Source organism: Vulpes lagopus, chromosome 11 (genome assembly GCF_018345385.1).
Source record: "Vulpes lagopus strain Blue_001 chromosome 11, ASM1834538v1, whole genome shotgun sequence".
In the NCBI taxonomy this organism is placed as follows: Eukaryota; Metazoa; Chordata; class Mammalia; order Carnivora; family Canidae; genus Vulpes; species Vulpes lagopus.
Genome location: NC_054834.1, coordinates 1,751,513 through 1,775,004, shown reverse-complemented (window position 1 = coordinate 1,775,004; position 23,492 = coordinate 1,751,513). Strand labels below are relative to the sequence as shown.

General features: G+C 51.8%; 1 protein-coding gene across 10 annotated transcripts in view; it reads right to left on the bottom strand.

Moving 5' to 3' along the window:
- Positions 1 to 6,265: 6,265 nt before the first annotated feature.
- The window catches only part of IKZF1 (IKAROS family zinc finger 1), a 92,613-nt gene continuing 75,386 nt past the window's right edge, over positions 6,266 to 23,492 (bottom strand). For 4 of the 10 annotated variants that reach the window (XM_041723191.1, XM_041723190.1, XM_041723189.1 and 1 more), the window contains 3 exons: positions 22,991 to 23,116; positions 19,706 to 19,840; positions 6,266 to 10,875 (listed from right to left, as the gene is read on the bottom strand). In XM_041723191.1, coding sequence (XP_041579125.1) covers positions 10,166 to 10,875; positions 19,706 to 19,840; positions 22,991 to 23,116 — 971 coding nt within the window. In that variant the 3' untranslated portion in view covers positions 6,266 to 10,165. The remainder of the gene's footprint in view (positions 10,876 to 19,705; positions 19,841 to 22,990; positions 23,117 to 23,492) is intronic. The other 6 variants (XM_041723192.1, XM_041723196.1, XM_041723193.1 and 3 more) reach the window with 4 other exon arrangements.

The window sequence follows — 23,492 nt, the reverse complement described above, 5'->3', positions numbered from 1 at the left end:
ATATTGGCTGGTCTTTCTTTCTTTTTTCTTTCTTTCTCTCTCTCTCTCTTTCTTTCTTTCTTCCTTCCTTCCTTCCTTCCTTCCTTCCTTCCTTCCTTCCTTCCTTCCTTTCTCTCTCTCTCTCTTTCTTCTTTCTTTCTTTCTTTCTTTCTTTCTTTCTTTCTTTCTTTCTTTCTTTCTTTCTCTTTCTTCTTTCTTTCTTTCTTTCTTTCTTTCTTTCTTTCTTTCTCTCTTTCTTTCTTTCTCTTTCTTTCTTCTTTTTTTTCTCTCTCCTCCACTCCCTTCCCCTCCCTTCCCCTCCTCGGCTCCCTTTCTCTTCCCTTTTGTCTTCCACTCTTTCTGCCTTCTCTGGTTTTAACTGGATATTTTGCATGATTCTGCTTCTTCTCCTCTCTGCCTCTGTCTCTCCAGATTTTACTGAGATGCACTTGGTCCGGGGGACCCCAGCAGGCCTGCCTTTCTGTCCTCTTACTCCATACAGCAGCTTCCCCTCAGGACCGCTTAGTTTGTCCGCTAGATGGGACCTCCCACCCCTGCGAGGGCCCAAATGCCGGAATGCAGACAGGACCCTCCTGGAGGGCCTCAGGGAGCCAGGGAGCCTGGGGCTTGGGTCCCATTGCCTCATGCCTGTCTCCAAGGAGAGTGATGCTGGCCCTGAGGCAAGTGGAGAAATGGGAGGGGGCTTCAGAAGGAAGAGTTGTGGGGTAGTCTAGGTCATCACCTCGGGCAAGATAAGACCTTAGGGAGCCCAGGGAGCAGAACTGAAGGTCCATTCCACAAGACACACAGCACTCCTGGAGCTGGGAGTGTCTGACTTCGCTGTGGGGGGTCTGGGGATGATGGAGGCGAGACTTCTGCCCTCCAGAAGCTCAGTCTGATGGACGAGGTGGGCACTTGACCCACCGTACCACAAAAGCCCCCACGGATTCCAGGAACACAGAGATCTGGTCTTGAGAAAGTTCCAAAACCCAGCTCGGTACAGTGAGCTCAGCCTTGTCACATGACTAGTCCAGCAGTGATGACGCTGCAGGGACCGCGTGGAGTCAGGTGATGGCAAGGCTGGAAGCCTTCCCGGAGGGAGTGGACTTGCAGCCTAGACCAGCTTCCATGACCTCTCAGGGCAGCAGACCTCCCTGAACTCACACAGCAGCCGGCTTCCCGCTGGCTGGCACCCCTCGGTTCTGAAGAGGCATCCTGATGTTTTCAGGGATGGGACCTGGGTGTGGGCAGGGGTGGCCACGGCGGGCCTTGTGAGGGGCAGGGCCCAGAGGGAGGAGGCCCTGAAAGGGGAATCAGATGAGGGCCCCCAAACCACAGACCCTCCTTGCTGTGGGGCCCGACCCGCCCTCGCCCACAGGAAGAGGGAGGGAGATGTGATGAGGAAGCTGCCACAGGTGCCGGGCGGGCTGAGATGCCCCGGAGGTGATGCCACCGCAGGGTCGGGGCCAGCAGGCCTCTGGAGAGCCTGGGCCCCTCCTGCTGGGCGTGGGCCTGGGTGTGTGAGCCCGGGGCACCCAGGGAGAGGCCCCTCGCATGGGTGGCCCAGGGACGGGCAGCGCGGCAGGGAGGCCTGGGGCTGACCCCTGAAGGGACAGACAGGACATCTCGGGACAATTCACACGCTCAATGTCACATCTAGTTGGTTTGACAAAACATGGGAAAGAAGAAGTGAAATTTGTTAGCTGTACCGAGATCCATGCAGTTCACTTGAGGGGACAGTTTTGGTACCAAATTATCCCTGTTATGCAAATTTCCTCCCCAACCGGCTGGTTCCCAGTTGTGCACAGGGACCTCGGGGGCTGCATCTGCTTCCCGTGGTGCCGACTCACCGGGTGGCCGCAGCCCAGCTGCTGCCGGGGCGGGGGGACGGCAGCCAGGGGCCCAGCGCACGGTGTCCGCCTCGCCGCTGACCTCGGCCTGGCTGAGGGACGAACAGAGCGAGGGGACGTCCCACGAGGTCTGAGCCTGCCCCAAGGGAAGCGCTGCCCAGACCCCGGCACCTCGCAAGTGGTGGGTCCAAGCTGAGGCCCCCGGCCCCGGGTTAGGGACTCCCCCAGGGTCCCCGGGAGTGCCCGGACCCCCAGCCTGCAGCTTTTCCTCCGGCCCGTGGTTGCTGCTGCCCGGACCTGGTGGTGGCCTGGCCTCTGCACAGAGAAGGTCCGGGTGCTGCTCACAGCTGGCTTGCCTCTCGGGGCCCAGCTCTCAGCACCCACCCCTGCCACCCCCTCCCCGGGCAGGTGGCTCACCTGTCACTTTCCTTAGAGTCGGCCATTGCATGCTGGGGCCGCGCAGGTCTCGAACCTGCTCACCTGTTCCTGCCGCCCGTTGTCTTCGGTGCACCCCAACCTCTCTGGCCTCTCTGGGCTCTGTGGTCCAATGGCTCGTCTGGGCTCTGAGACCATTAGTGTCTCGAGGGGCAACAGCGGGGAGCCCCAGGAGATGGTCCCACCCTGGCAGCCGTGGCCGTTGCCGCTGCCGCACTCGCCGAGCACCACTTCCCACGGTTCTGGAAGCTGCACATGTGAGGCCAGGCTCGGCCTGAGGACCCTCTTTTGGGGTCATGGCTTTGCCCTGGATCCTCGAGGACAAGGATCTCTCTGGGGCCCCTTTCGGGAGGCACTGGTCCCACTCCTGAAGGCTGCTGGGATTTCCAAGCATGGCTTAGAGGGAACACAAAGACAGGCCAGGGCAGGCACGGAGGGCAGTCCGTGTCCTGCTGACACCGAGGATGTGGCAGTTAGTACATTTAAAAAAAAAAGGGGACCCCTGGGGGGCTCAGCAGTTGAGCATCTGCCTTCGGCCCAGGGGTGACCCTGGGGTCCCGGGATCGAGTCCCACGTCGGCTTCCCCACATGGAGCCTGCTTCCCCCTCTGCCTGGGTCTCTGCCTCTCTCTCTACGTCTGTGTCTCTCATGAATAAATAAATAAAATTTTAAAAAGAAAAAATGAAATCCCAGGGGCCCTGGGGGACTCAGTCGGTTAATCCCCTGACTCTTGATTTCAGCTCAGGTCATGACCTTGGGGTTCTGGGTCCAGCCCCACGTCAGGCTCTCTGCTCAGTGGGGAGTCTGCTCCAGGACTCTCCCTCTCCCTCTGCCCGCCTCCCTTTCTCAAATAAATAAATAAATCTTTAAAAAAAAAAAAAATCCCAAACCACCCTGTTCATGGAAATCTCCTTCTTGTGGCAAGAACCCAAGGCCTCACCTCTTTGCTTCTGTCTCTGCTGGACTCCCCCGCCAAGGTCAGCAGCTTGACCCCTGCCGCATGACCGCCGGGTCCTCCCTGCCTCCCACTGCATCTCCCCTCCAAGCTCCAGGGGCTCCCTGTCGCCTGTATGGTCACCTCTTCACAGTCTCCTGGAGGCAGGAGCTGAGCACGTTTCCTTTAGCTCTGCTGCGGCGTGCGGCCTGCTGGGTGGCCCACCCCGTGTCCTCGCTGGGGCTCAGTGTTTCTGGGGGTGTGCGGACGGAGGTGCTGCCTGCATCCAGGGAGCACGCTGCTCTGCTGCAGGCCAAGGGGCTGGCGAGCCTGCGGTGGCCGCTCACTAGGCTGTGTCCTCCAATCTAGGCTTTATGGGTAATGTAGCAATTTATTTTGGTTTTCCATTCTCTGATCCCCTTGTCTCTCAGTTGTTTCAGACTCAAGAGGGGTAAGAGAGAGTCATTGATTGTTCTTCCTCCCTCAAAAAAAAAAAAAAAAAAGAAAGAAAAAAAAAAGGAAAAAAGGTTTGGGCAGAGGAAGGAGGTTAATCTGTAAACTGTGTGGGGAGAAACAGGATGAGGACACGGCTTCGCAGGTCCCAGGCCTGCTGGGTGGGCTCCATGCAGCCCTCCAGCTCCAGGATGGTCAGGCGCGGGCCTCCAGAGCTGCACTTTTAACGACCACCCAGCTGATTGGGAGCTGCATCCAGAGAACCAGGGTTTGGAAGCATTGGCACCAGCGTCCTGGGGCAGGCGGGGACTGGGGATTCGGATTCAGGGCAGGAGAGTCCAGAGGGAGGACAGGAGCCTGGCTGTGAGCCACGACTGAGCCAACGGGCTCCGTTTGCTCCTGTGAGGGGGCTGGATGGGGCGGTGTTTGGGGGAAGGCATGTGCCACCCCCATGGAGTCCCGAGAGCAGTGATGCTTGAGGGGTCCCCATGGGAAGGCGAGTTAGGGACGGGCTCCTGTGGCTGCAGATCTGGGGCAGAGCAAACCCAAACACGGTGAGCAGACCGGCCTGCAGCGGAAGGCGCCCCCCCCTCCCCGCCAGGCCTGGACCAGTCGCCGGGTTCCCAGGATTCCTCAGGATTCCTCGTGCGCTTTGCTCTGTGCTGGGGGTTGAGGAGCCGTGCAAGGAGAGCACGGGACTTTTAGAAACTGCCGAAGGGATCCTGTTCCTGGAGAAACGCGTGGGTTCCGATGACTGTGCACGCTTTCACCAGGGACTCAGAGCCTCCAAGGCTTTTGGTTTTGACTGAAAATATGACTAATTGATTGGCAATGGGATTGGGGCTCTTTGGTCTCTGCACCTGCAATCCTGATCTTTAGCTCCCCCAATTTCACACTAACATTTAAAATATAGTGTGACTTTTAGGGGCGCCTGGGTGACTCGGTTAGTTAAGCATCTGCTTTCTACTCAGGTCATGATCCTGGGGTCCTGGGACTGAGTCCCGCATTGTTCCTGCTCCCCTGCTCACGCTCTCTGTCTCTCAAATAAATAAAATCTTTATATTATATAAAACATATATATATATAGATTTGTTTATTTATATACAGATATATTCTATCTATCATCTATCTATCATCTATCATCTATCTTAGTGTGATTTCTAAATCTTTGGCACTCATCAGGAACAGAAGTGAAGTGCCCAAGAGCAGCGGTTCGGTGGGAATGATCAAATGCACACAGGAAACCTCAGGAGCAGCCCTGGGGAGGGTGGGGGTGCCCAGGTGGCTGGGGACAGTCAGCCTCTTCTGGGTCCTCTGCACCTGCTGCGGGCTCCCCGCACATTGCTGCATCCCTCCTGGAATCTGGTGCCGTCCTCCCAGAGGCCACCAGGCACCCTCACTGCCATTCCACAAAGGGGGCACCCCCTCCGGGTCAGCCTCCCCAGGGTGGAACGCCCCCTTTGAGCCCATGGAGTGGATGCACCACTGAGTCACAGTGTGCAGGGACCGGGGAAGGCACGTGGACCCCAAAGGTTCAGTGTCGGAAGATGTGCTGAGAATAATCATTCCTGTGATGAACCCCGACGTGGAGTCTCTCATCCCACCACGGGCTCCTGGAGTCGCGATTTGGAAGCTGGCCCTCACCCACTGGCCGCCTCTGGGGCTCCAGGACGAGCCTCCAGCGTGTGCCACCGAGAGCGGGGAGGCCTGCGAGGGATTCGTGCCAGCGACGCTTTCCCTCTGGATTCCTCCCAGTTCTACCTACCGGGTGCATGAGGACGTGCGTGCAAGGTACACGCAGACATGCTCCTCGCTCCCCGCCCCACTGGTCCCTCCCAGGGCCCCCCTGCCCTGAGGCCAGGCGCACTTCTCCCAGGTAGGGGCAGACAGCCTCGCGGTCGGGGGCTGCGCTCGCCCAGCCGTGCGGGCCCGGGGTCAGGCAGCGGAGCCCACTCTACTGGGTGCCCCGTCCCTTCAGTGCGGGCAACGCGCTCCCGGTGTGCTCAGCTACGGAGGCCGGACGCTCCCCCAGGAGATGCTGCAGGTCAAGGGTTGCCCTTGAGAGCATCCCTGGGGAAGAGGTGACAGGGCCTGATGGGAAGTGCCAGGCCTCTGTGTTTCAGCAGAGCCTCACCTTGTGCGGATGGGACGTCCTACCCGTGCCCTAGTTGCCCCCCTCGGCCCTGCGAGGCGCGGAGCCCGTGCTGCCTGGCTCTCCCTCCACGGGGCAGGTGAGCCTCCCGGTGCCGCCCGGCCGCGGCCTCAGCATCAGCTCTGCAGGACCAGGACCACGACCAGTCGCTGTGGTCAGCCACTGCCTCCTGTGCCCCCATGACTGTGGACTTAGGCAGCGGGTGCTGGAGAGCGTGGGGCGCACTGATGCTTGCCCCCCACCTCCACCTGCCTCGAATCCACATTCTGAAGCCGAAGGCCGAGACTCAGCAGCCCAAGCCGGGTGCCGCTGTGCTCGGGGGGCTCCAGCGTGCAGCAAGCTCATCCGATGCTGGATGCTCGTGAGGGCTTGGTCCCCCCGAGGCCCACCCACCTCCGCTGGCCAGGAGCGGTCTGCAGCGGGTGGCGGCGCCACAGGAGCCCGGACGTCACAGGATGGGACAAAGGATTTGTTGCATTTATTTGTTCTATCTCTACAGAAGAAGCAGTTCAAGATGTGTACAAAAGGATCCTCTATTCCTCCAGGGGTACCCCCCTCGTTCACAGCTAAACAGAAATAATTTAACATCATCAGAGAGGCGGATGGGAAATACAAGTGCATTTTCTCATTTACAATCCTGTACACGTATTTTCCAGAATGGCAGACAAAGACCTAAAGCTGCACCAGATACGAGCAAATTGTACCTTGACAATCCCCACAGACAACATCGTAAAAAAGTGTATTAGAAAGTATTTGAAACAATATTGCATATTAATCTCTGGTTACATCTGTTCACAGTGAATGCGACTGACCGTAGACCATACCGACAGGTGGATGTGCTTCCTTCTTCTCATGGCTGTACATCTTAAATAGATCTGATTTTGGTTCATTTTAAAATTAAAGACGAAAACAAAAACAGGACGCTGGACTGAATGAGAGCTCTCTGGAGTTGAAGTAGAGCTGACCCTTCCTTATTGCTGAAACTCCAGAAGTGCAGGCAGCTATAGAGAAACACAGTTGCTTCGTGATTTGTCTATGCAAGTCCATCTGATCCCCGCTTCCGTTTCGGTCGGAACACGACACTCTAAGGGCTACATGGTCCTCAAAGCAATGCAAGAAAAAAAAAAAACACAAAAATAAAAAGAAATCCCCCCCCCCAAAAAAAAACCCACAAACAAACTCACATCTCCGTTAGCAGTAGCTTCCTTTTGCAACGACGATTCTGAGATTTCTTTACCTGGTGGATTCTCAACTGGAAGTGGAACGTGCTGGTCTCCGAGGTGACTGGTGCTGGGTCAGCCCTTTGGCGACAAGGGAGTGAGTGAATGGTGCCGCACGTCTGCGGAGCGACTCTTCCAACAGGACAGACCGTGCTCTCGGGGGCACGTCGCAGAGGAGACCTGGGTGAGGGGCAGGTGCGCGGGCCTTGCCTCGGGGACGCTCCGGGAGGGCCCCGCGGGGGGGAGGGCCAGCGATTTCTTGTCGTGGTGGACACGTGCCCCCGCCCCTCGCGGCCGTCCGGCCTCTGTGTTCGTTTTACATTCGAGTTCACGACGCCTGGGCGCAGCGGCTCCCAAGACACGTTCCCGGACCGCCGCACAGACCGCAGTACAGAGAGGGTGAGGTCACGCGGACGCGCGCTTTAACCGGCTGGGGGACCAACGTCAACAGCTTTCGGTCCAGAACGGGACCCCCTTCGGACGGGATGTAAGCACTCCTCGCCTTTCCGTGGGGCCCTGCCTTACACAGTCGTCTCAACGCAAATTGGGCGCTACAAGGTAAAACCACAAGGAGAGGCGAGTACATAGGTGGTCGCAAAGGCTGTGGGGGCAGCGTGTTCGGGAAGACCGTCCGTGGCCGCTATTTACAGTTGTGGGCAGGCTTCGCGTGAAGCCTTGGGGCGGCGGAGTGACTCCTTTCGACCAACCGGCTCTGTGGGGTGCACGGCAGAGGGCAGGTGGGTGCAGGTGCCGGCCCACGGGACATCGGGGGGGCCCGGCCGCGGGCGCCATCCCACGGATGGACGGATGGACCGTGGCCTCCTGTGTGACCGGCTGCACAGCCCAGGGGTCCACAGGGTCCGCAGGGGTCTCCACCCGACTCCTCCGTCCACGTGCCAGGGTCCCACGCACCACGATCCGGTTCATTTGCAGCTTCAATGCTCCACACGGTTCCATGAGCAAAAGAACCCGCCGCTCAAGAACGGCAGGTGTGGACTCCACCCTTGCAACGCTACTCGCTCGCACGTGGAAAGAGTTGCTTCTGGAGAATGAAAGGGACCCATTCGTTTATAGGACTTGCGGTGGACACGGAGGCACAGGGGTCAGGGCGGGACTCCTGGCGGGAACAACCTTCCAGGGCTTCTTTCCTCTGGAAGGCTTCCCGGGCCTTCCGCCTGGTTCAGAGGTTGAGCAGCGGTTCTTGACTTGGGATGATTTACTCCGTGGGGACGTTTGGTGACACCTGGAGAGATTTTTAGGCGTCGAATGAAGGTGCTACTGGCGTCTACTGGGCCGGGACCAGGGATGACGCTACATCTCCTGCAGTGCACAAGGGAATCCCTCACCCCAGAGGAATACCCAGCCCCAAAGGTCAAGAGCACCGTGACCAAGAAGCCCAGATTTAGAGTAGGTGCAGGGTACTCATGGGCACTTTCTCTTCTGGGTTTTTGTTTTTACGTTCACCTTGGTTCAGTTTTGGCAAAGACATGTAAACATTTGAAATTGTATGCTCTTACCTGCCTGGGTGGATGGCATTATTACGTTTAATAGTGGGATGAACCCTGAGGTCTACCCCTCCCAAGTGGGGGCTGGAGACACCAAACACCTTGGCGGGGCTCCCGACGGCATGGCTGAGGAAAGTTCTACCCCCGGCACCCGCCTCTTCCTCTTTCCTATCTGACCTTGGCTGCAGGGTACACGGTCGCTTTGCGCGTTCCAGGCTCCCAGAGAGAAAGGATGCTCTAGGTGGGCACACGGGGGCGGCTCTGTCCTTCTGGGAGAGTTTCAGACTTTTTTTCTTTTCTTTTTTTTTTTTTTTTTTTTTTTTGCAGATTTTATTGATTTATTCATGAGCGACACACAGAGAGAGGCAGAGACACAGGCAGAGGGAGAAGCAGGCTCCCTGCGGGGAGCCCGATGTGGGACTCGATCCCAGGACCTGGGATCACGACCTGAGCTGAAGGCAGACACTCAACCCCTGAGGCACCAGGTGCCCCGGTGTCAGGCTCTTTCAACATTTAGTTTCTAACAGGTAGGCTCTCGGCAGGTTAGCCACATCTCCTGGGCTTCACTTGTCGTAGCTCCTTGCTCTGAAAATGAACGATCACCCTACATCCTTCTTTTAGGGCCTTTAAAACAAGAATAATGTAGAAGGAGGGCGGGGAGAGAGAGTCACCAGTCAACAAGCAATGACGTCGTGGAAATGGGGTCTGGCCTGGGACTGGGAGGGAAAACCGGCTTCTGGCTGTGGGCGGAACCAGCCGGGGAAGGAAGGAGCGTGGAATCTGGGGTAGAGCTTGGTTTCTGAGGGGTTCAAAGGAATGAAGGTCCACGTTCCAGGACAGATGTTAAACATGTAGTGCTAGACTCTGGGCCACGAGAGGCACGGGCCTGAGGGCAGAGGGCAGAGGGCAGAGGGCTCCAGATTGGCCCCCGGGACTGTGGCATCGGGGCCCTTCCCCTCCCGGCAGGCCGTAGGAGGCTGAGCTACCTCCCCACTCCCTTTGCTGGGTGAGCGCGTGTGTCTTTGTCCCAACCGCGTATTTTTGTACAGGTTGCGACTTATCACAACATCTTCTTTTAAAAACTGAGGCCTTGCAGACCTAGATGCCTGCGGCCAGAGGCTGCGGCCTGGGTTTCTCGGCCCTGCTGTGTTGGGGGCGCCCGCTAGGTCTGCTCACCCGCAGCACCCGACCCGGGGCTGTGCTCACTGCCTCTGGGGCCTTGGAAACCACATCGGTGCGTGGATGCTTACTTAGCACAGAGACCAGCTCGTTCCTTCCCAGGCTTTGGCCTGTCTTTACAAAACTTTCTCTGAAAATGAGCAGTTCTTTGAAGGATGGGACTTCTAGGAAGCAACAGGCGGGGGCGCTTTCGGCTAGCAGTCTATGAGCACATCTAGCAAGACAGCCTTTGGGGGAGGGGGTACTCCAAATGTAACCCTGCATCTAACAATAAAAACTCCTCTGTTTCAAAAGCAAATCAAACCCCAGCCAACCAACCCACTTAAAAATACAAAACTAAATGCAAAACCACCTAGGGATCAAAGCACAACGTTCTGGTCCAGTCTGGGCTGCTGGCGGGATGCGGGGCCCCGGCCCGTGTGCTTCTCTCCGGGCGGCGCCCACAGGCAGAGCAGGGCTTAGCTCATGTGGAAGCGGTGCTCGCCCCGCGTGATGTGGGACGAGAACTCGTACCTGTCCTGGCTGTGGTAGCCACACATGTTGCACTCGAAAGGATCACGGAAGCCGTGACAGCCCATGTGGATGGTGTACATGACGTGGTCCAGGAAGAGCACCCTGCAGTGTTCGCACTTGTAAACCTTCATGGGCTCCCCGCTCGTGCCGATCACCCGGAAGGCGTCCTGGTTGCTCTCGGAGGCCGCCCGCAGCACGTCGTAGGCCGGGTGCTCCTCCTTGATGGACAGGCCGTTGCGGGCGTGGGGGTTGATGTGGTTGGTCAGGTAGATGAGGCTGCTCCGCTGCTCCTCATTATTGCTCTCCGTGTCCGTCGAGTCTTGGCAGCTGTTGCTCGGCGACGCCTCCCGCTCGGAGGACACCGACTTGGCCTTGGAGAGCAGAAGCAGGTTCTCCACGGCGCTGTCCTGGGCCGAGTGGTTGGACCGCGGGGGGCCCTCCGCGTGGGGCTTGTGCAGCTGGTACATGGGGCTGATGACCGGGACCACCTCCGAGCTGCCCGGGGGCGTCTGCACCAGCGGGCGCAGGGACTCGGCCCCCAGGTAGCTGATGGCGTTGTTGATGGCTTGGTCCATCACGTGGGTCTGCATCATCTCATTCTCTTTCTCGTAGCTGGCACTGCTGTCGTAGGGCATGTCCGACAGGCACTTGTCCCCTGTGGGAGGCAGGTGACAATCAGTGAAGCCGGGTTACCTCCGTGCATGACGGCAACAGCCGAAGTCTGCACCGAGGGGGGTGTCCCGGTGCTCTGGCACACATGCCACACCTCCCAATGGGAAGGCCGAGCTATCTCCGCCTGTGGTCACCGAGCACAGGGACCTTCCCAGAGTCTACACTTCAACAGGTTGGACCCGACAAACGAATCTGTGAACCAAAGTCAGCGCCTCTCACTATAAACAGCACAACTTCCAAGTAGATACTCCGCCAGTACCTGTGTCTTTTACTACGGACGGTATAATCGAACATTATTATACTGGACTACGGTTAATAATTAAATGATGTATTTTCAATATAGCATTCTAAGCAATTTACAGTAACTGGTCGATTTCTCATAAATGTATTTAATTAAATAAGTATGTAATTATTCACGATAGTTCGTGATATGCTTATTTAAAATAACATTACATAGGGGTGCATGTGTGGTCAGTCGGTTAAACGTCTGACTCTTGATTTTGGCTCAGGTCATATGCTCAGGGTCATGGGATTGAGCCCCACATAGGGCTCCACACTAGGCTCCACGCTGGGTGTGGAACCTGCCTGAGATTCTCACTCCCTCTCCCTCTCCCACCCTGCTTGTAATCTCTCTCTCTCTCTCTCTCTCAAATAAATACAGACATACATACATAAAATTGCATTACACGATAGAATTTTAAATTCATAACTTCAATACTCAGCATAGAATTTATTTATTTATTTATTTATTTAATTTATGATAGTCACAGAGAGAGAGAGAGAGAGAGAGACAGAGGCAGAGGGAGAAGCAGGCTCCATGCACCGGGAGCCTGATGTGGGATTCGATCCCGGGTCTCCAGGATCGCGCCCTGGGCCAAAGGCAGGCGCCAAACCGCTGCGCCACCCAGGGATCCCGATCTATAATAAGATTAATCAAAAGTGGACTTTGGCTCTTAGAGTAAAAAGGTGCTCAGATGCAGTGTCCACACCCTTCCCACTTCCAGTTCCACTGGTCTTTCCATCCCTAGTGGTACCAGAGCCATGTACTACAGAGGTATGTGCAGGGAGGCTGGGGGCAAACCAAGGAACGTAAGCGGAGAAGGTGTGCCATTCATCTGATCTTTCCAAAAATTCCTGAGCATGAACGATGCTCAAGGAACCATGGCTGACGACTCTCAGTGTGCCAGCTTCTCCTCCTCCTCAAGGAACTTCTGGTCTGAGAGCAGGGTTTGTAGGTGAGCTTGCTCCCTGGGAATGGTGAACCCTGAGAGCAGCTCTGGCAAAGCACCCGAGGCACACCCAAATTGTTTACATTTTACCCCTTACTCTGTTTCTTTTCTTCCTCTAACACATCTTCATGTAGCACTGAGTGTCTCCTGGACCAGACAGGGGGGACAGACAGGGAGCTAGTATAAAGGGCCCCCACCCTTAGTGGCACACAGCTAACAGGGGACGCAGGCATTAAAATGTGGCTGTACAAATAGCCCTCTCAGGATGTGAAATTCTATGAAGAAAATAGAAGGCTTGTGTCATATGGGCTTCTGACCTAAGATGAGTTTCTGTCATGAGTGGGACTTGTGTCCCACACTGGGAGCAGCCAGGGGAAAACAAGAGAAGGAGCCTAGAGCTTTGGAGGGACGGAGTGAAGGTGATGGGGCCCAGAGCCCGGGTGCAGGGCCGGGCAGGGGTGCCACCCCATCAGACGATAGGGCTAGACCAAGAAGGGGCTTTATCCAGGGAGAAAATGAGAAGCCCCTGAAGGGTTTGAGGGAAGTGCCCTTCTTGGTAACCAGCAGAAGAGCAGGCTGGGAGGGGCAATGGCAAGTGGACCTAAGAGACTCTTTGAAGAGTCCAGATAATGGCTGCTGCTGAGGGTCATGGCAGTGGAGGATCCCCCACTGCCCACACTGACATCAAGGTCAGTTGCTAATTCTTAGCAACAGGAGGATAAACTACCTGGTGGTTCAAAACTTATGAACTAATCCTTCTAGAAAAATATTGCTGACCACTGATAATTGTCCAGGGATATGCCCCACCACACTATAAAGTATCTTTAGGCCTCATTCCTTGCTTGCAAAGGAGATTTATCATGAAACGGCCCAGCCTGCACTCATTCTAATCTATTGGTGGTCAGGAGGGGCACATGCACTGATAGTGAAACAGTGTGATCCTCAGATTACAGAAAAGAAACCTTTGCTAGTGGCCAGTCACACCCTCTGCAGAAACTGAACGGAATGGATGGAATCTTGCCACGAGGTGGGTGGTAGGGAACACAGAGGTGGTGTTTCTCTCCATTAAAAGTTAAAAGAAGAAATTCGATAGCATTACTAAAGCCACACAATTTTCATTGTTTCTGTGTTGAGGTGCCAAGTGTCTTGTTGCTCTACCCCCAGAGGAGAAGGTTTGTGCCCCTGTCCATCCCTCCTACCAAACCCTGGTAGGCATAAAATGAGGTATAGACTTTAAGGCTGATTTGGATACATACCAAAGTGTTTACAGCCCCATCAAAAATGATGCTTTCCCACCTAATTATCCTGCTTCTCCTCATTGTGGTTCTCTGGTTTCCCAAGCAACCATTAAAATGGATGTAGGAAAACATCCATATACTGCAGATTACTGTGGCCTATTGAAACCATCCACAGAATTTCTCTTCCCTACTACTCCACAAATGAGAAAAATAAAACCCCACACGACTCACTTTGGCAATCAGCTAACCAAAAGAATGCATCCTAACAGAATAGCTAAAAAAAAAAAAAAGAGGGGCTAAGAAAAGACAATTCTGGCATGAGTCATACCGTGAAGGGTGACTCTTGACCCAACTTCTAAAAGCCTTAAGTACGAGGCAACAAAATCCTCAGCATTCTCCCAAATATCCTCATATGTACAGGAAACCAATTCAGATATATGTCTTCCTCCACTTCGGACGAAAAAGCAGTGAAAACCTCTGCTAGAGAGAACCAGGTGGCATTGGACAGCTGAGCGGCAAGGTTGGCTCTTTAGACAGGAGTAAAGTCCTCTACAAGGAGAAATGGACCAAAGCTCGTCATGTCCTCCCATGGGGCTGGGAAGCCCTCTCCAACTAGGTGCAGTGATAACTGGCTTAGGGCAGCTAGCCAAATCTCAGAATGAGGGAGAGAGAGCAGCGAGAAAGGTTTTCAACAAAGACTGCATTTTGCCTCACCTGAATTCTCCTTTCCATCCTTGGCATTCTTTCAGGATTTAGAAAAGTCAATAGCTCTCACAGGGAAAAAAAAATGTCTCACATACAGTGGGAAGAATGTTGAACGTCAATCAAGCTACATCAGCCCAAGTAAAATAAGCAAGATGAAAAGAAATGTCATGGTTACTGTGAAAATATTTTCTAGCGATACGAGGGAGGAAAGGAAGTAAAACAGACCAATAAGTCCATCCTAGGAAAACAGCTTAACTCAAGGAAGAGAGGAGATAACTCTTAATTATTTTGTGAAATGGACTCCATAAAAAAAAAAAAATTACTAAAAGATAGCATGCTAAAACAACAGAACGAGATGAAAAAAGATGTCAGGTCTCAGGAAACAAAATGAGGTCCAAAACACTTTTATTACAGGATGAATCCATGGATTTGGAAGTGGCAAGTAATAGAACATAAGCTACTAAAAATGGAATGGTTTGCAAGGAGGAAAAACAAGATAAGTGTGAATGAATGTAAAAAAGACCAAAAAAATTAACTTAAGGAAATGCTAACAGATATGGAAGACAAATAATCTAACATAAGGACAACTGGTACCCCCGACAGAGATCACAACAGATGGAACAAAAAAATGTCTGTATGAGGAAGAGAATTTCTCAGAAATAGAGAGAGAGAGGGATTCTGCAGATTAAGGTGGCAAGAAATTTTTATTCAGAATATAAAATACTAAGACATATCCTAGTGAGGCTAATTCACTTGAAGATTACAGAAGGAACCCTTCAAGCATTCAGGAAAAAATGGAAATCACCTTTCAGAAAAAAATGATCAGATTGGCCTCAGACATCTGCACACAGCATTCAACAAGCAATGCCACCATGGTGTTAAGACAGAAAGGTGACAAGTAGACGTCCTTGGACACAGAACCACCATGGAGCTAGAACTTCATTTCAAGAAGGTGCTTGAATGTTATTAAGAGATTAATAAAAAATAGACAGAAATACCAGTAAAAGGACTGAATCTGAGCCTTGGCTCTATTTAAATACTGAATCAACAATAAGTAGCTAGGCCTCTGGGAGAATTCGGATTTCAGAATAGAATGTGAATATTAGGAAGCAGGATGATGTAAAAATAATATACACTGAACACAGGGGAATAAAATCGTGTCCTTATTTCCCAAAGCCACGAGTCAGTAGATGCTGCCTAAATGGAAACAAATGGATTAAAACACTGATTTGAAGGTCTTCATGTTTTTCATAATGCAGTATATCTTTCTAATCTTAATCCTTTAAAAATATCTTTCTGTGAGAAAATATTTGAAGATCAGCCACATTTCCAGTTTTATTTGGCTCTTGTTCACCTCTTAAATTTAAGACAGCTATAGAAGGGATACTTTCATTTTGAAACAGCATCTGTAATATGATAGAATCTTTACAGAAGCATTAATTTCACACCCACCAACCCACCTGTTCATCACCCTAGCCCTGCACGTACATGATATGGGTAGAAAGGTATTTAGAGTAATGCTCAGCTACTTTCAATATTGGCAATTTCTGGATGTGGCTTTTTGGGGGTGATTTTAAAACATTCAACTTTCCACCAAAATTCTTTATATTAACCATGTATCATTCTAATAATGAGAAAAGGTTGTGTTTTCCTTCTGGAAAAAAGAAACCATACCAAGAGAATTAGAATGGATAGCAGGAATATTAATCACTATTATTTCCCCCTATCTCCTCTTCTGTATTTAAAAAGCTTTCTCAGTTTGGCTCAGGTCATGATCTCAGGGTCCTGGGATCGAGCCCCATACCAGGCTCCTTGCTCAGTGAGGAGTCTGCTTCTCCCTCTCCCTCTGCACTCTCCCTGCTTGTGCGCTCTCTCTCTCTGATAAATAAATACAATCTTAAAAAACATTAAAAGCTTTCTTAGGGCGCATTGGTAGCTCAGTGGGTACAGAGTCTGACTTGATTTTGGCTCAGGTCATGATCTCAGGTTGTGAGATGGAGCCCAGCATTGGGCTCTGTGCTCAGTGTGGAGTCGGCTTGAGATCTTCTCTCCCTCTGCCCCTGCCCCTCCCCTGCTCTCTCTCTAATAACAACAACAACAACAAGAAACAACACTTCCTCCCCACAATCACCAAGCAGAGTAAGACAATGAATAGTGTTGCGACGTAACATTGTCATCCCCTTTCTGAGGGGCTTCATTGATCCTGTCGGCTTCTATCTGATTATTTCAGAGAACAGGATCTTCGATATAATGGTGAGGAATGCTGCTGGCAGCATCAATACTTACAGTCATGCCAACATGCAATGTAGAAATTTTAATCATAGGTCATATATCAATTAAGTAAGATGATAGACCATTGTGGGCAACATTCCACAGAAACATCATGTCCTCTTACATTCTTAAGGTGCTTCCTTGAGTTGAGAGCAGCTGCACACCCAGTGTCCCTACTGATCTTCAGAATGGTGCTGGGAAGGATGCTGGGCAGGAGGCATCACACCCATTTCATAGATGGGGACACTGAGTTCAGTGATGTTCTCAAGGTCACCAGCCAGTCAGAGCTGGAGCTAGATCTAAACCCAGGTCTCTTGAAAGAACTCTTTCAACTACATCACCACTGGCCCGCATATATGATAATGTAGGATACCAGTTGCTCTCCTACACACTTTCTGAATTTGTATAAAGGATACACTCAACATCTGGAAGTTTAGAAGGACCTAAGAGGTCTATCTCTTCCCTCTCTCCTTCCCTCCTTTCCTTCCTTTTAAAGTTTTAGTGATGGAGAATCTTTGACAAGTCAGGAGTGGTTGACTAAAATCCCATCATGTTGACGTGAGGACAAGCTATAGGCATTTGGGGATAGAAGAGGCATTATTACAGAAATAACTTATCAATCACCATATTCCTGGCAAAACACCCAACAGAATACACACTCCTGAGCCCTTTGTTCCAATCTCCACACTGCTGTCCTTGTCCTGCTGTTCCCATCACACTTCTCCTGTGCCTCCCCTCTCCCAGGGGACTTCTTCTAACCTTGGCTTGGTTCCATTAGAGCATCTGTTTGTTTTTGTTTTGTTTTGTTTTTAACACAGAAGCACCTCAATCTGAAGACAGTGCCTAACTTGTGGCCTCCTCCCGAGTGGCTGCGGGACAGGTTCAGGACAGGTTGGGAGCCTCCAAAAGCTAATACGAACCTCAAAGGTTCATTGACAAAGTCCTCAGCAGGACTTCTCCAATTTCCCAACCTGAAGGAGAAGTCGTGCCAGCTTCCCCAGGTCAGTGACCACTGACAATCCTTGGGTGCTAGTGGGTCTTTGCTCCATCTCTCCTCCTGGTTACCTGGCAATTGCCCTCTGCCTCACCCACTGCCTGCTACCCGTTGCCCACTGTGCCATGCCCACCACCCACTGCACACTGCCCACTGCATACCACCCAGTGCACACTGCCCGCTGCACACCGCCCACTGCATACTGCCTATGAGCACCATGTTCTCACTAGCCCCGTGTGACCTGAAATCCCATCACAACAGCCTATTCTGTGCTCAGAACCTTGTTCCTCCTCTGCTCAGGAAAGACAGGGTCTCTCCCATTCTCACAGCCTAAGAGCTCACATAATGTGGGTGACTCTCCATAGGGCAACTCCAGCCAGTGGTTTGCAGTGTTTTAAACTGAATCCTTCTTTCCCCCAACTCTCCCACCCAAAACCTGTGACAAGCCTCTCAGACCTGATCAAAATGGAGGCATAAGTGCAAGAGGGAGGCTGCAGCCCCAAGAATTTGGCCTCTCCTTCGTGCTCCCCACTTTCTGCTGTCTCATGTGTCCTCTAGAACCCCAGGCCTCATGAACCATTAACCTCATTCTAGACCCATCCTCTCCCAACACACATTTTCCAGGCTCCCATGTGGCCTTTACCCCAGAAAACCCTTGAAGATGAGCAGATCAAAACCAGAACTATTTCCAGAAACTGGCTTTATCATTTCTGTAAATGGCATCCTCCTCTACTAGAACCACCATGAGTCACGGCTTCCATAGCTCAGTCCCTCCCTGACCCCACGCCCATCACCAGACCTCTCTGCTCTGTTCCCTCCTCCTTCCCTGCCACCACTGGCCCTCTTCTTTCCTGATCACCTTCCGGCACCTGTAGTATTGTTTTCTACGGTGTGTGGCTCCCATCAAAAAGAGGCCAGTGCTTTTTCCTGCCTCCTGAGTTAAGGAGACATTTCTCACCATGGTGTTCAAAGGCCATTGATTCTGTGGCCAGAGCTTTACTGTGACTTTATTTTCCTTGCTTCCCTGAGGCTACATGAATCAGTCTGAAACACGCCCCCACTCCAGCCCCTACAATCAGCACCACCATTTCCCTGTACTTCTATGTCTGTTTAGAATCCTGTCTTTTCCTTCCACTAATAGTGTGCTGAAATCCTATTCCCCCATCAAGGTCATTATCAGCTTCATGAAGCTTTTACTAATCATTGTCTTTCCTGACCATGACCCTCCCACACGGTCCTCTCTCCTGGACACGACCCTCCCTCATGGTCCTCTTTCTTGACCAAGACCCCTCTCCACTGTCCTCTTTCCTGACCATGACCCGCCCCCATGGTCCTCTCTCCTAGACACGACCCTCTCATGGTCTTCTTTCCTATGACCCCTCTCCACTGTCCTCTTTCCTGACCATAACCTACACCCCATGGTCCTCTCTCCTGGACACAACCCTCCCCTATGGTCCTCTTTCTTGACCATGACCCTTCTCCCCTGTCCTCTTTCCTGGACATGACCCTTCCCCCTCCAGGATTCTCTTTCCACGTTATCCTACTGATAATAGTTGACCTTTAAACTGAGTGTTTCTAAATGTTTTCATGTCTTTTTTATGTTAATTCACAAAGCCTTGTGAGGCATATAAGAACAGAACCAAGGCTTAGAGAGGTCCAGAAATGTCACCCAGGTGACAGCATTAACATGTGGCTGTGTGCTGCCCCCCTCCAGTTGGGCCCTGAGCCCAGGGCACCTCCACTCTTACACCGAGCTAAATAGCTATCTGTCTCCCTGCACATACAGGGTGGCCTGTGTTTGTCTGTCATCTATACTGGACAGCGAGCTCTTACAGGAAAGGGCCACCTTGCTCCTCCCAGTGTCCTTCAAAGCCCCCAGCACAGGTAAAGATCTCGCAGCGAGAACAGTGATTGTGGCTGCGCCCCCCTCTTCCCCAGGCACATTCAAGGTAGCCCGGGCGGGGAGTATTATGAGCTCTGGGAGCATCTGCAGCTCAGTGAGGTTGCTCAGGCAAGTGAACGGGCTATGTGGGGAGCCCGCGGCCACGCTGGGCCCACGTTCACAGCCCTGCGCCCACAAACCCGGCCACCTCCTGAGGCACACGGCTGTCCACAGGCAGATCTCGTGGGCACCCAGGATGCTGTAAGAGCACTCTAGGAAAAGCTGCCAGGAGAGGATGACTCCTTGCGTGTCAGAAGGCCTATTCGAGAAAAACCCAAAGTATTTAAGAAGTGCTAAGCCTGCTGATATTTGCTTTTTTTTTTTTTTTTAAATGAGATAGTGTCTCTCTCCTGCTCTCAACTAAGGACCATCTGAGTCTAAGACACCCGCGTAGTTGAGTTTTTTTTAAGAGACAGCAAACGTTTGACTCTTACCAACAAATTTCTGAGGCATAGAGCTCTTACGTTTGGCGACGTTACTTGCTATTCTGTCCAGCACGAGGGATCTCTCTGATCCTATCTTGCACAGATCTTCTCCCATCTCACTGTGATTAGCTTCTTCTTTAATGACTAAAGTCAAAGACAGTTAGAGAGGCCAGTTTAGAAACGCTTACATGAAGGAATAGGGTCGCATCCCGCGTTCAATGTGACATTAGTACAGTGCCTACGGGAGCTGGCCCTTCCTGGGGCTCATTTCTAACCTCCCTGGCAGCTGGGCCGGGCGGCTGGACATGGCCCCCAGCTGCCTGCCCGTGACACCTGCGGACCGCACCTCGTATCCCATGGCTGGAGGAGCAAGCGCCACCCTGTCACCAGAAGATGGATGTGCCAAAGCCCTCATGTCCCTGTGATGTGTCCCCTTAATGTCTCAAGGGCTCTGTGATCCGCTACTTCCATGGGTCTTGACATCAGGCTGTCAGAGCCGGAAATGACCTAAGGACCTGACACCATGCGCGGGCACAGTGAAGGGAGATGCAGAAATGCTACAGTGCATCCTGGCAACACACAGGGAGAGGCCAGAGCTCCTGATCCCCACACACGCGGCAAACTAGGCAAAATCAACACCCGCAAACTGCAGAACAGCTAGACACTGACGGGCTAAGTGCTGCCGGAGGGAGCACTTCCAGCCAATCTGTATTTCTCTACGTTATCTTTCTTTCCATGATGGGAGAGACAACTTTGTATCCTGCAGAGTCCATCCATGTTCTGGTTTTTACAGTTGGGTGTCTGGAAAGAGAATCCTCTAATGTCCCTGCAACATCCTCACACATGAGGAGCTGAAAATGCAATGAATTGCACCCCAACTAGCTAGTCAGTCCTTCCAGCACGATTTCCAAGTGGTCCACCTCAATGCCATTGCCATATGCCTTCTCCTCCTGTCTCAGATACGACCCGCTGACTTATCACAGGACCTGGAGATTTGGCCACTCCTATCCTTGCTTTTTGTCTATCCTTCAAAGAGCTGCACACTAGCTACATATGAAGATGGCACTAGATGTTATCCTTTTTTGAAAATGCCAATTCTTGCCTCCGTTCTTCCAGCTACCCTTCACAGTGTTCCAGCACAATTCACAGACACATCTTATGTGGAAGCCCAGCCTTGTTTGGGAAACACAAGCCTGCAGTGTCAGGCCCTCCGCTTCCACCTCCGACCTTCGTTTTCCAGCCCCTGTATGGTGTGGCAGCTGTCCTCATTATGCCCCGCACATTGCCTGCTAAGATGATTTCCAAGTGTTTTAGGTTTTTGCTGCTATCATGATGGATGATCCAGGTACATCGTGCCTGGAAGACTCATGCTTTGCAAGTAGTTGTGGCAATGCTCTTTATCATGAAGGCCATGTTGGAAACACGTATTTCAAATTGGTTACTGTCACTGCTATACACAAATTTTAACATTGGAAATGTGTGTTTGCTACTCAATGAGCAAAGATAACAGCCTATACCCTAATTTATATGAAGGGTGCACATTAGCTCCATGCAGCCCAATTCCAGGGGTTGTACATTTGACCTGTTGAGCTCATATGCTTCCTCACTTGTCCCTCCTCTCTGCCCAGGGCACCTGCAGCATTTCAGGTGGGGTTATGTCCTCACCAGGCCACAGGGCCTCCTGAGACTGGAGATGCTCAGAGTCATTACAGTGAGGGACAACGGAGTCCAAAGCTCCCAGAGCAGTGGCTATCCTGCCTTTGATGCATTTCCCTCTAAAAGCTTAAAACACAATGTGTGTGTCTGATTGATCTTCTACACACTCGAGAGAAACTTTTTCCATAAAGGAAATTACGACAGAGGGCTAAAAAGGCTTTAGCTAAATGAAGCTAAATTCAGAAAAATTAAACTTTCCCACATCCTAGCTAAGCTAGGCTTTGTTTTTAACCTCATCCCAAAGAATGGCCCCATCCTAAGGGGACTGAAGAGGGGAGAAGCTGGCTGGGTGTCCATCTGAGCATCAAGGGGGTGGTCTCAGATGCCATGAGAAGGGAGGATGGGGAATGAGAAGGCACAGGTTCAAGCAGCCTTATCACAGTGACAGAGGCCACACTCCCACCCCCACCAGCAGCCCACTGCCTTCCTTCTGAATCCCAGGTGTCATCTTGTAGGACTTCCACTGAGGTGCTTTAACGGGTTCCCTCTACACCCTGAGTTCTTTCCCTGCACACACGGAGCCTTCTTTATCTCCTCAGCCCAGGAACATAAGGACACATCATTGAGGTATTCCGAATAATCTGATCACCCAAGGGAAAGATGAGCATTTCGACAGAAAGTTGATTCTGGTGCTGGGGTAATACATATATCGCGGCATATAAGCTCACTGACATAGCCAGCCTACAGGGGAGACAGCTGGGTGACTGACACTGCATGTTCACGTGAGTGTGTCATGCGCGTCTACACTCCCTGCTCTCTCCTTTCTCTGTGGTAGGAATGATCACTCCTACTTGAGAACCCAGGGTCGTGGTCACAAACAGATTTGGAGATACAACTTGGTGCCACCAATGGAAAGCAAATGGTGTTTTGAAAAAGGCTAGCCTCAGTTGATCTATTCATACGTTTCTTATGTCTTCAAAAGTTAGGGAGGCGCCCCTTTTATACCACTGCCATCCCTCTGAGTAAATTCAGTCTGCTGCAAATTCAGCCATCTGTTTACATCCTTCACTTTACATTATTTAAGATTGGAGTCAAATGCTACCTTGCGATGGGTTGCTGCGAGCATCAAGGCTCATAAGAAAAAAAGCAGCCTTTCCTCAAAATCTGTGACAGCCGCAATCCTCTGGACTGTCAGGGTTTTCCAAGGAGCTCACCTGTTCCAGGCAGGTGCCAAAACAGATGAATGAAAACCCAGCCTGAAAGCTTTTACTCGATCAACTCCATGCAAAAATAGTTTTTCAAACAAGATTTCACATCTTATTTTGATTACGCCAGACTTAAAAAAAAATTACCAAAAACCAAGAAACCCCCCCCAAAGTTTGAGGGGGGGCCGCTGATATCTTAGATGCTTCCCCAGCTTTCAAGGGGGAGGGGTTTGAGGTCAGGCTCTCTCTGGTGAGATGAGGGCTTCAAAAGTCGGGAAACACGGCATGCTTCAGGTGAAACTGCCGTGTTAGTGGCCAAAAAAACGTCTGTCTGTCTGGGTGGTGGTGGCGTGCACGCCTGCATTCTGCACCCAGAGCTGTGTGCCCGGGGCCCTTCTTCACCACGTGCTGGGGAGGGAGAGCCAGCGCTTACCTGGGTACATCGTGCCTGGAAGACCCATGCTTTGCAAGTAGTTGTGGCAACGCTCTTTATGTTCCTCTAAAGAGCTTCGCTGTTTATAGCTTCGGCCACAATATCCACATTTGTGAGGTTTACCAACTGCAGAAAACACAATTGAGTTCAAGACCCCAATTAAATATTGGCCTTATGTGTAATGGGAATTCACGCAATACAATTATTATCAAAAAGGCAAAAACAAAAAACAAAAAAACAAAAACAAAAAAACAAAACCTTCTACTCTTAAGAGCTAAAAGCCTTATGGACTCAGTCAAAATTGCTAAATTTAAAAATGTTAATGCCCAGGGTTTTCTTTGACTGTACCAAGAACTCCTGTGAGTCTTGTTTCATCTGAATTTGCCCATAGTCCCAACTACTAAATTCTCTTGGCCTCATCATTTCTTTAACTGGAGGAAATGGACCACTACAGTGTGATGAGTTGGGCACCTAACAACTGGGTAGAGATGGGAAGAAGGCC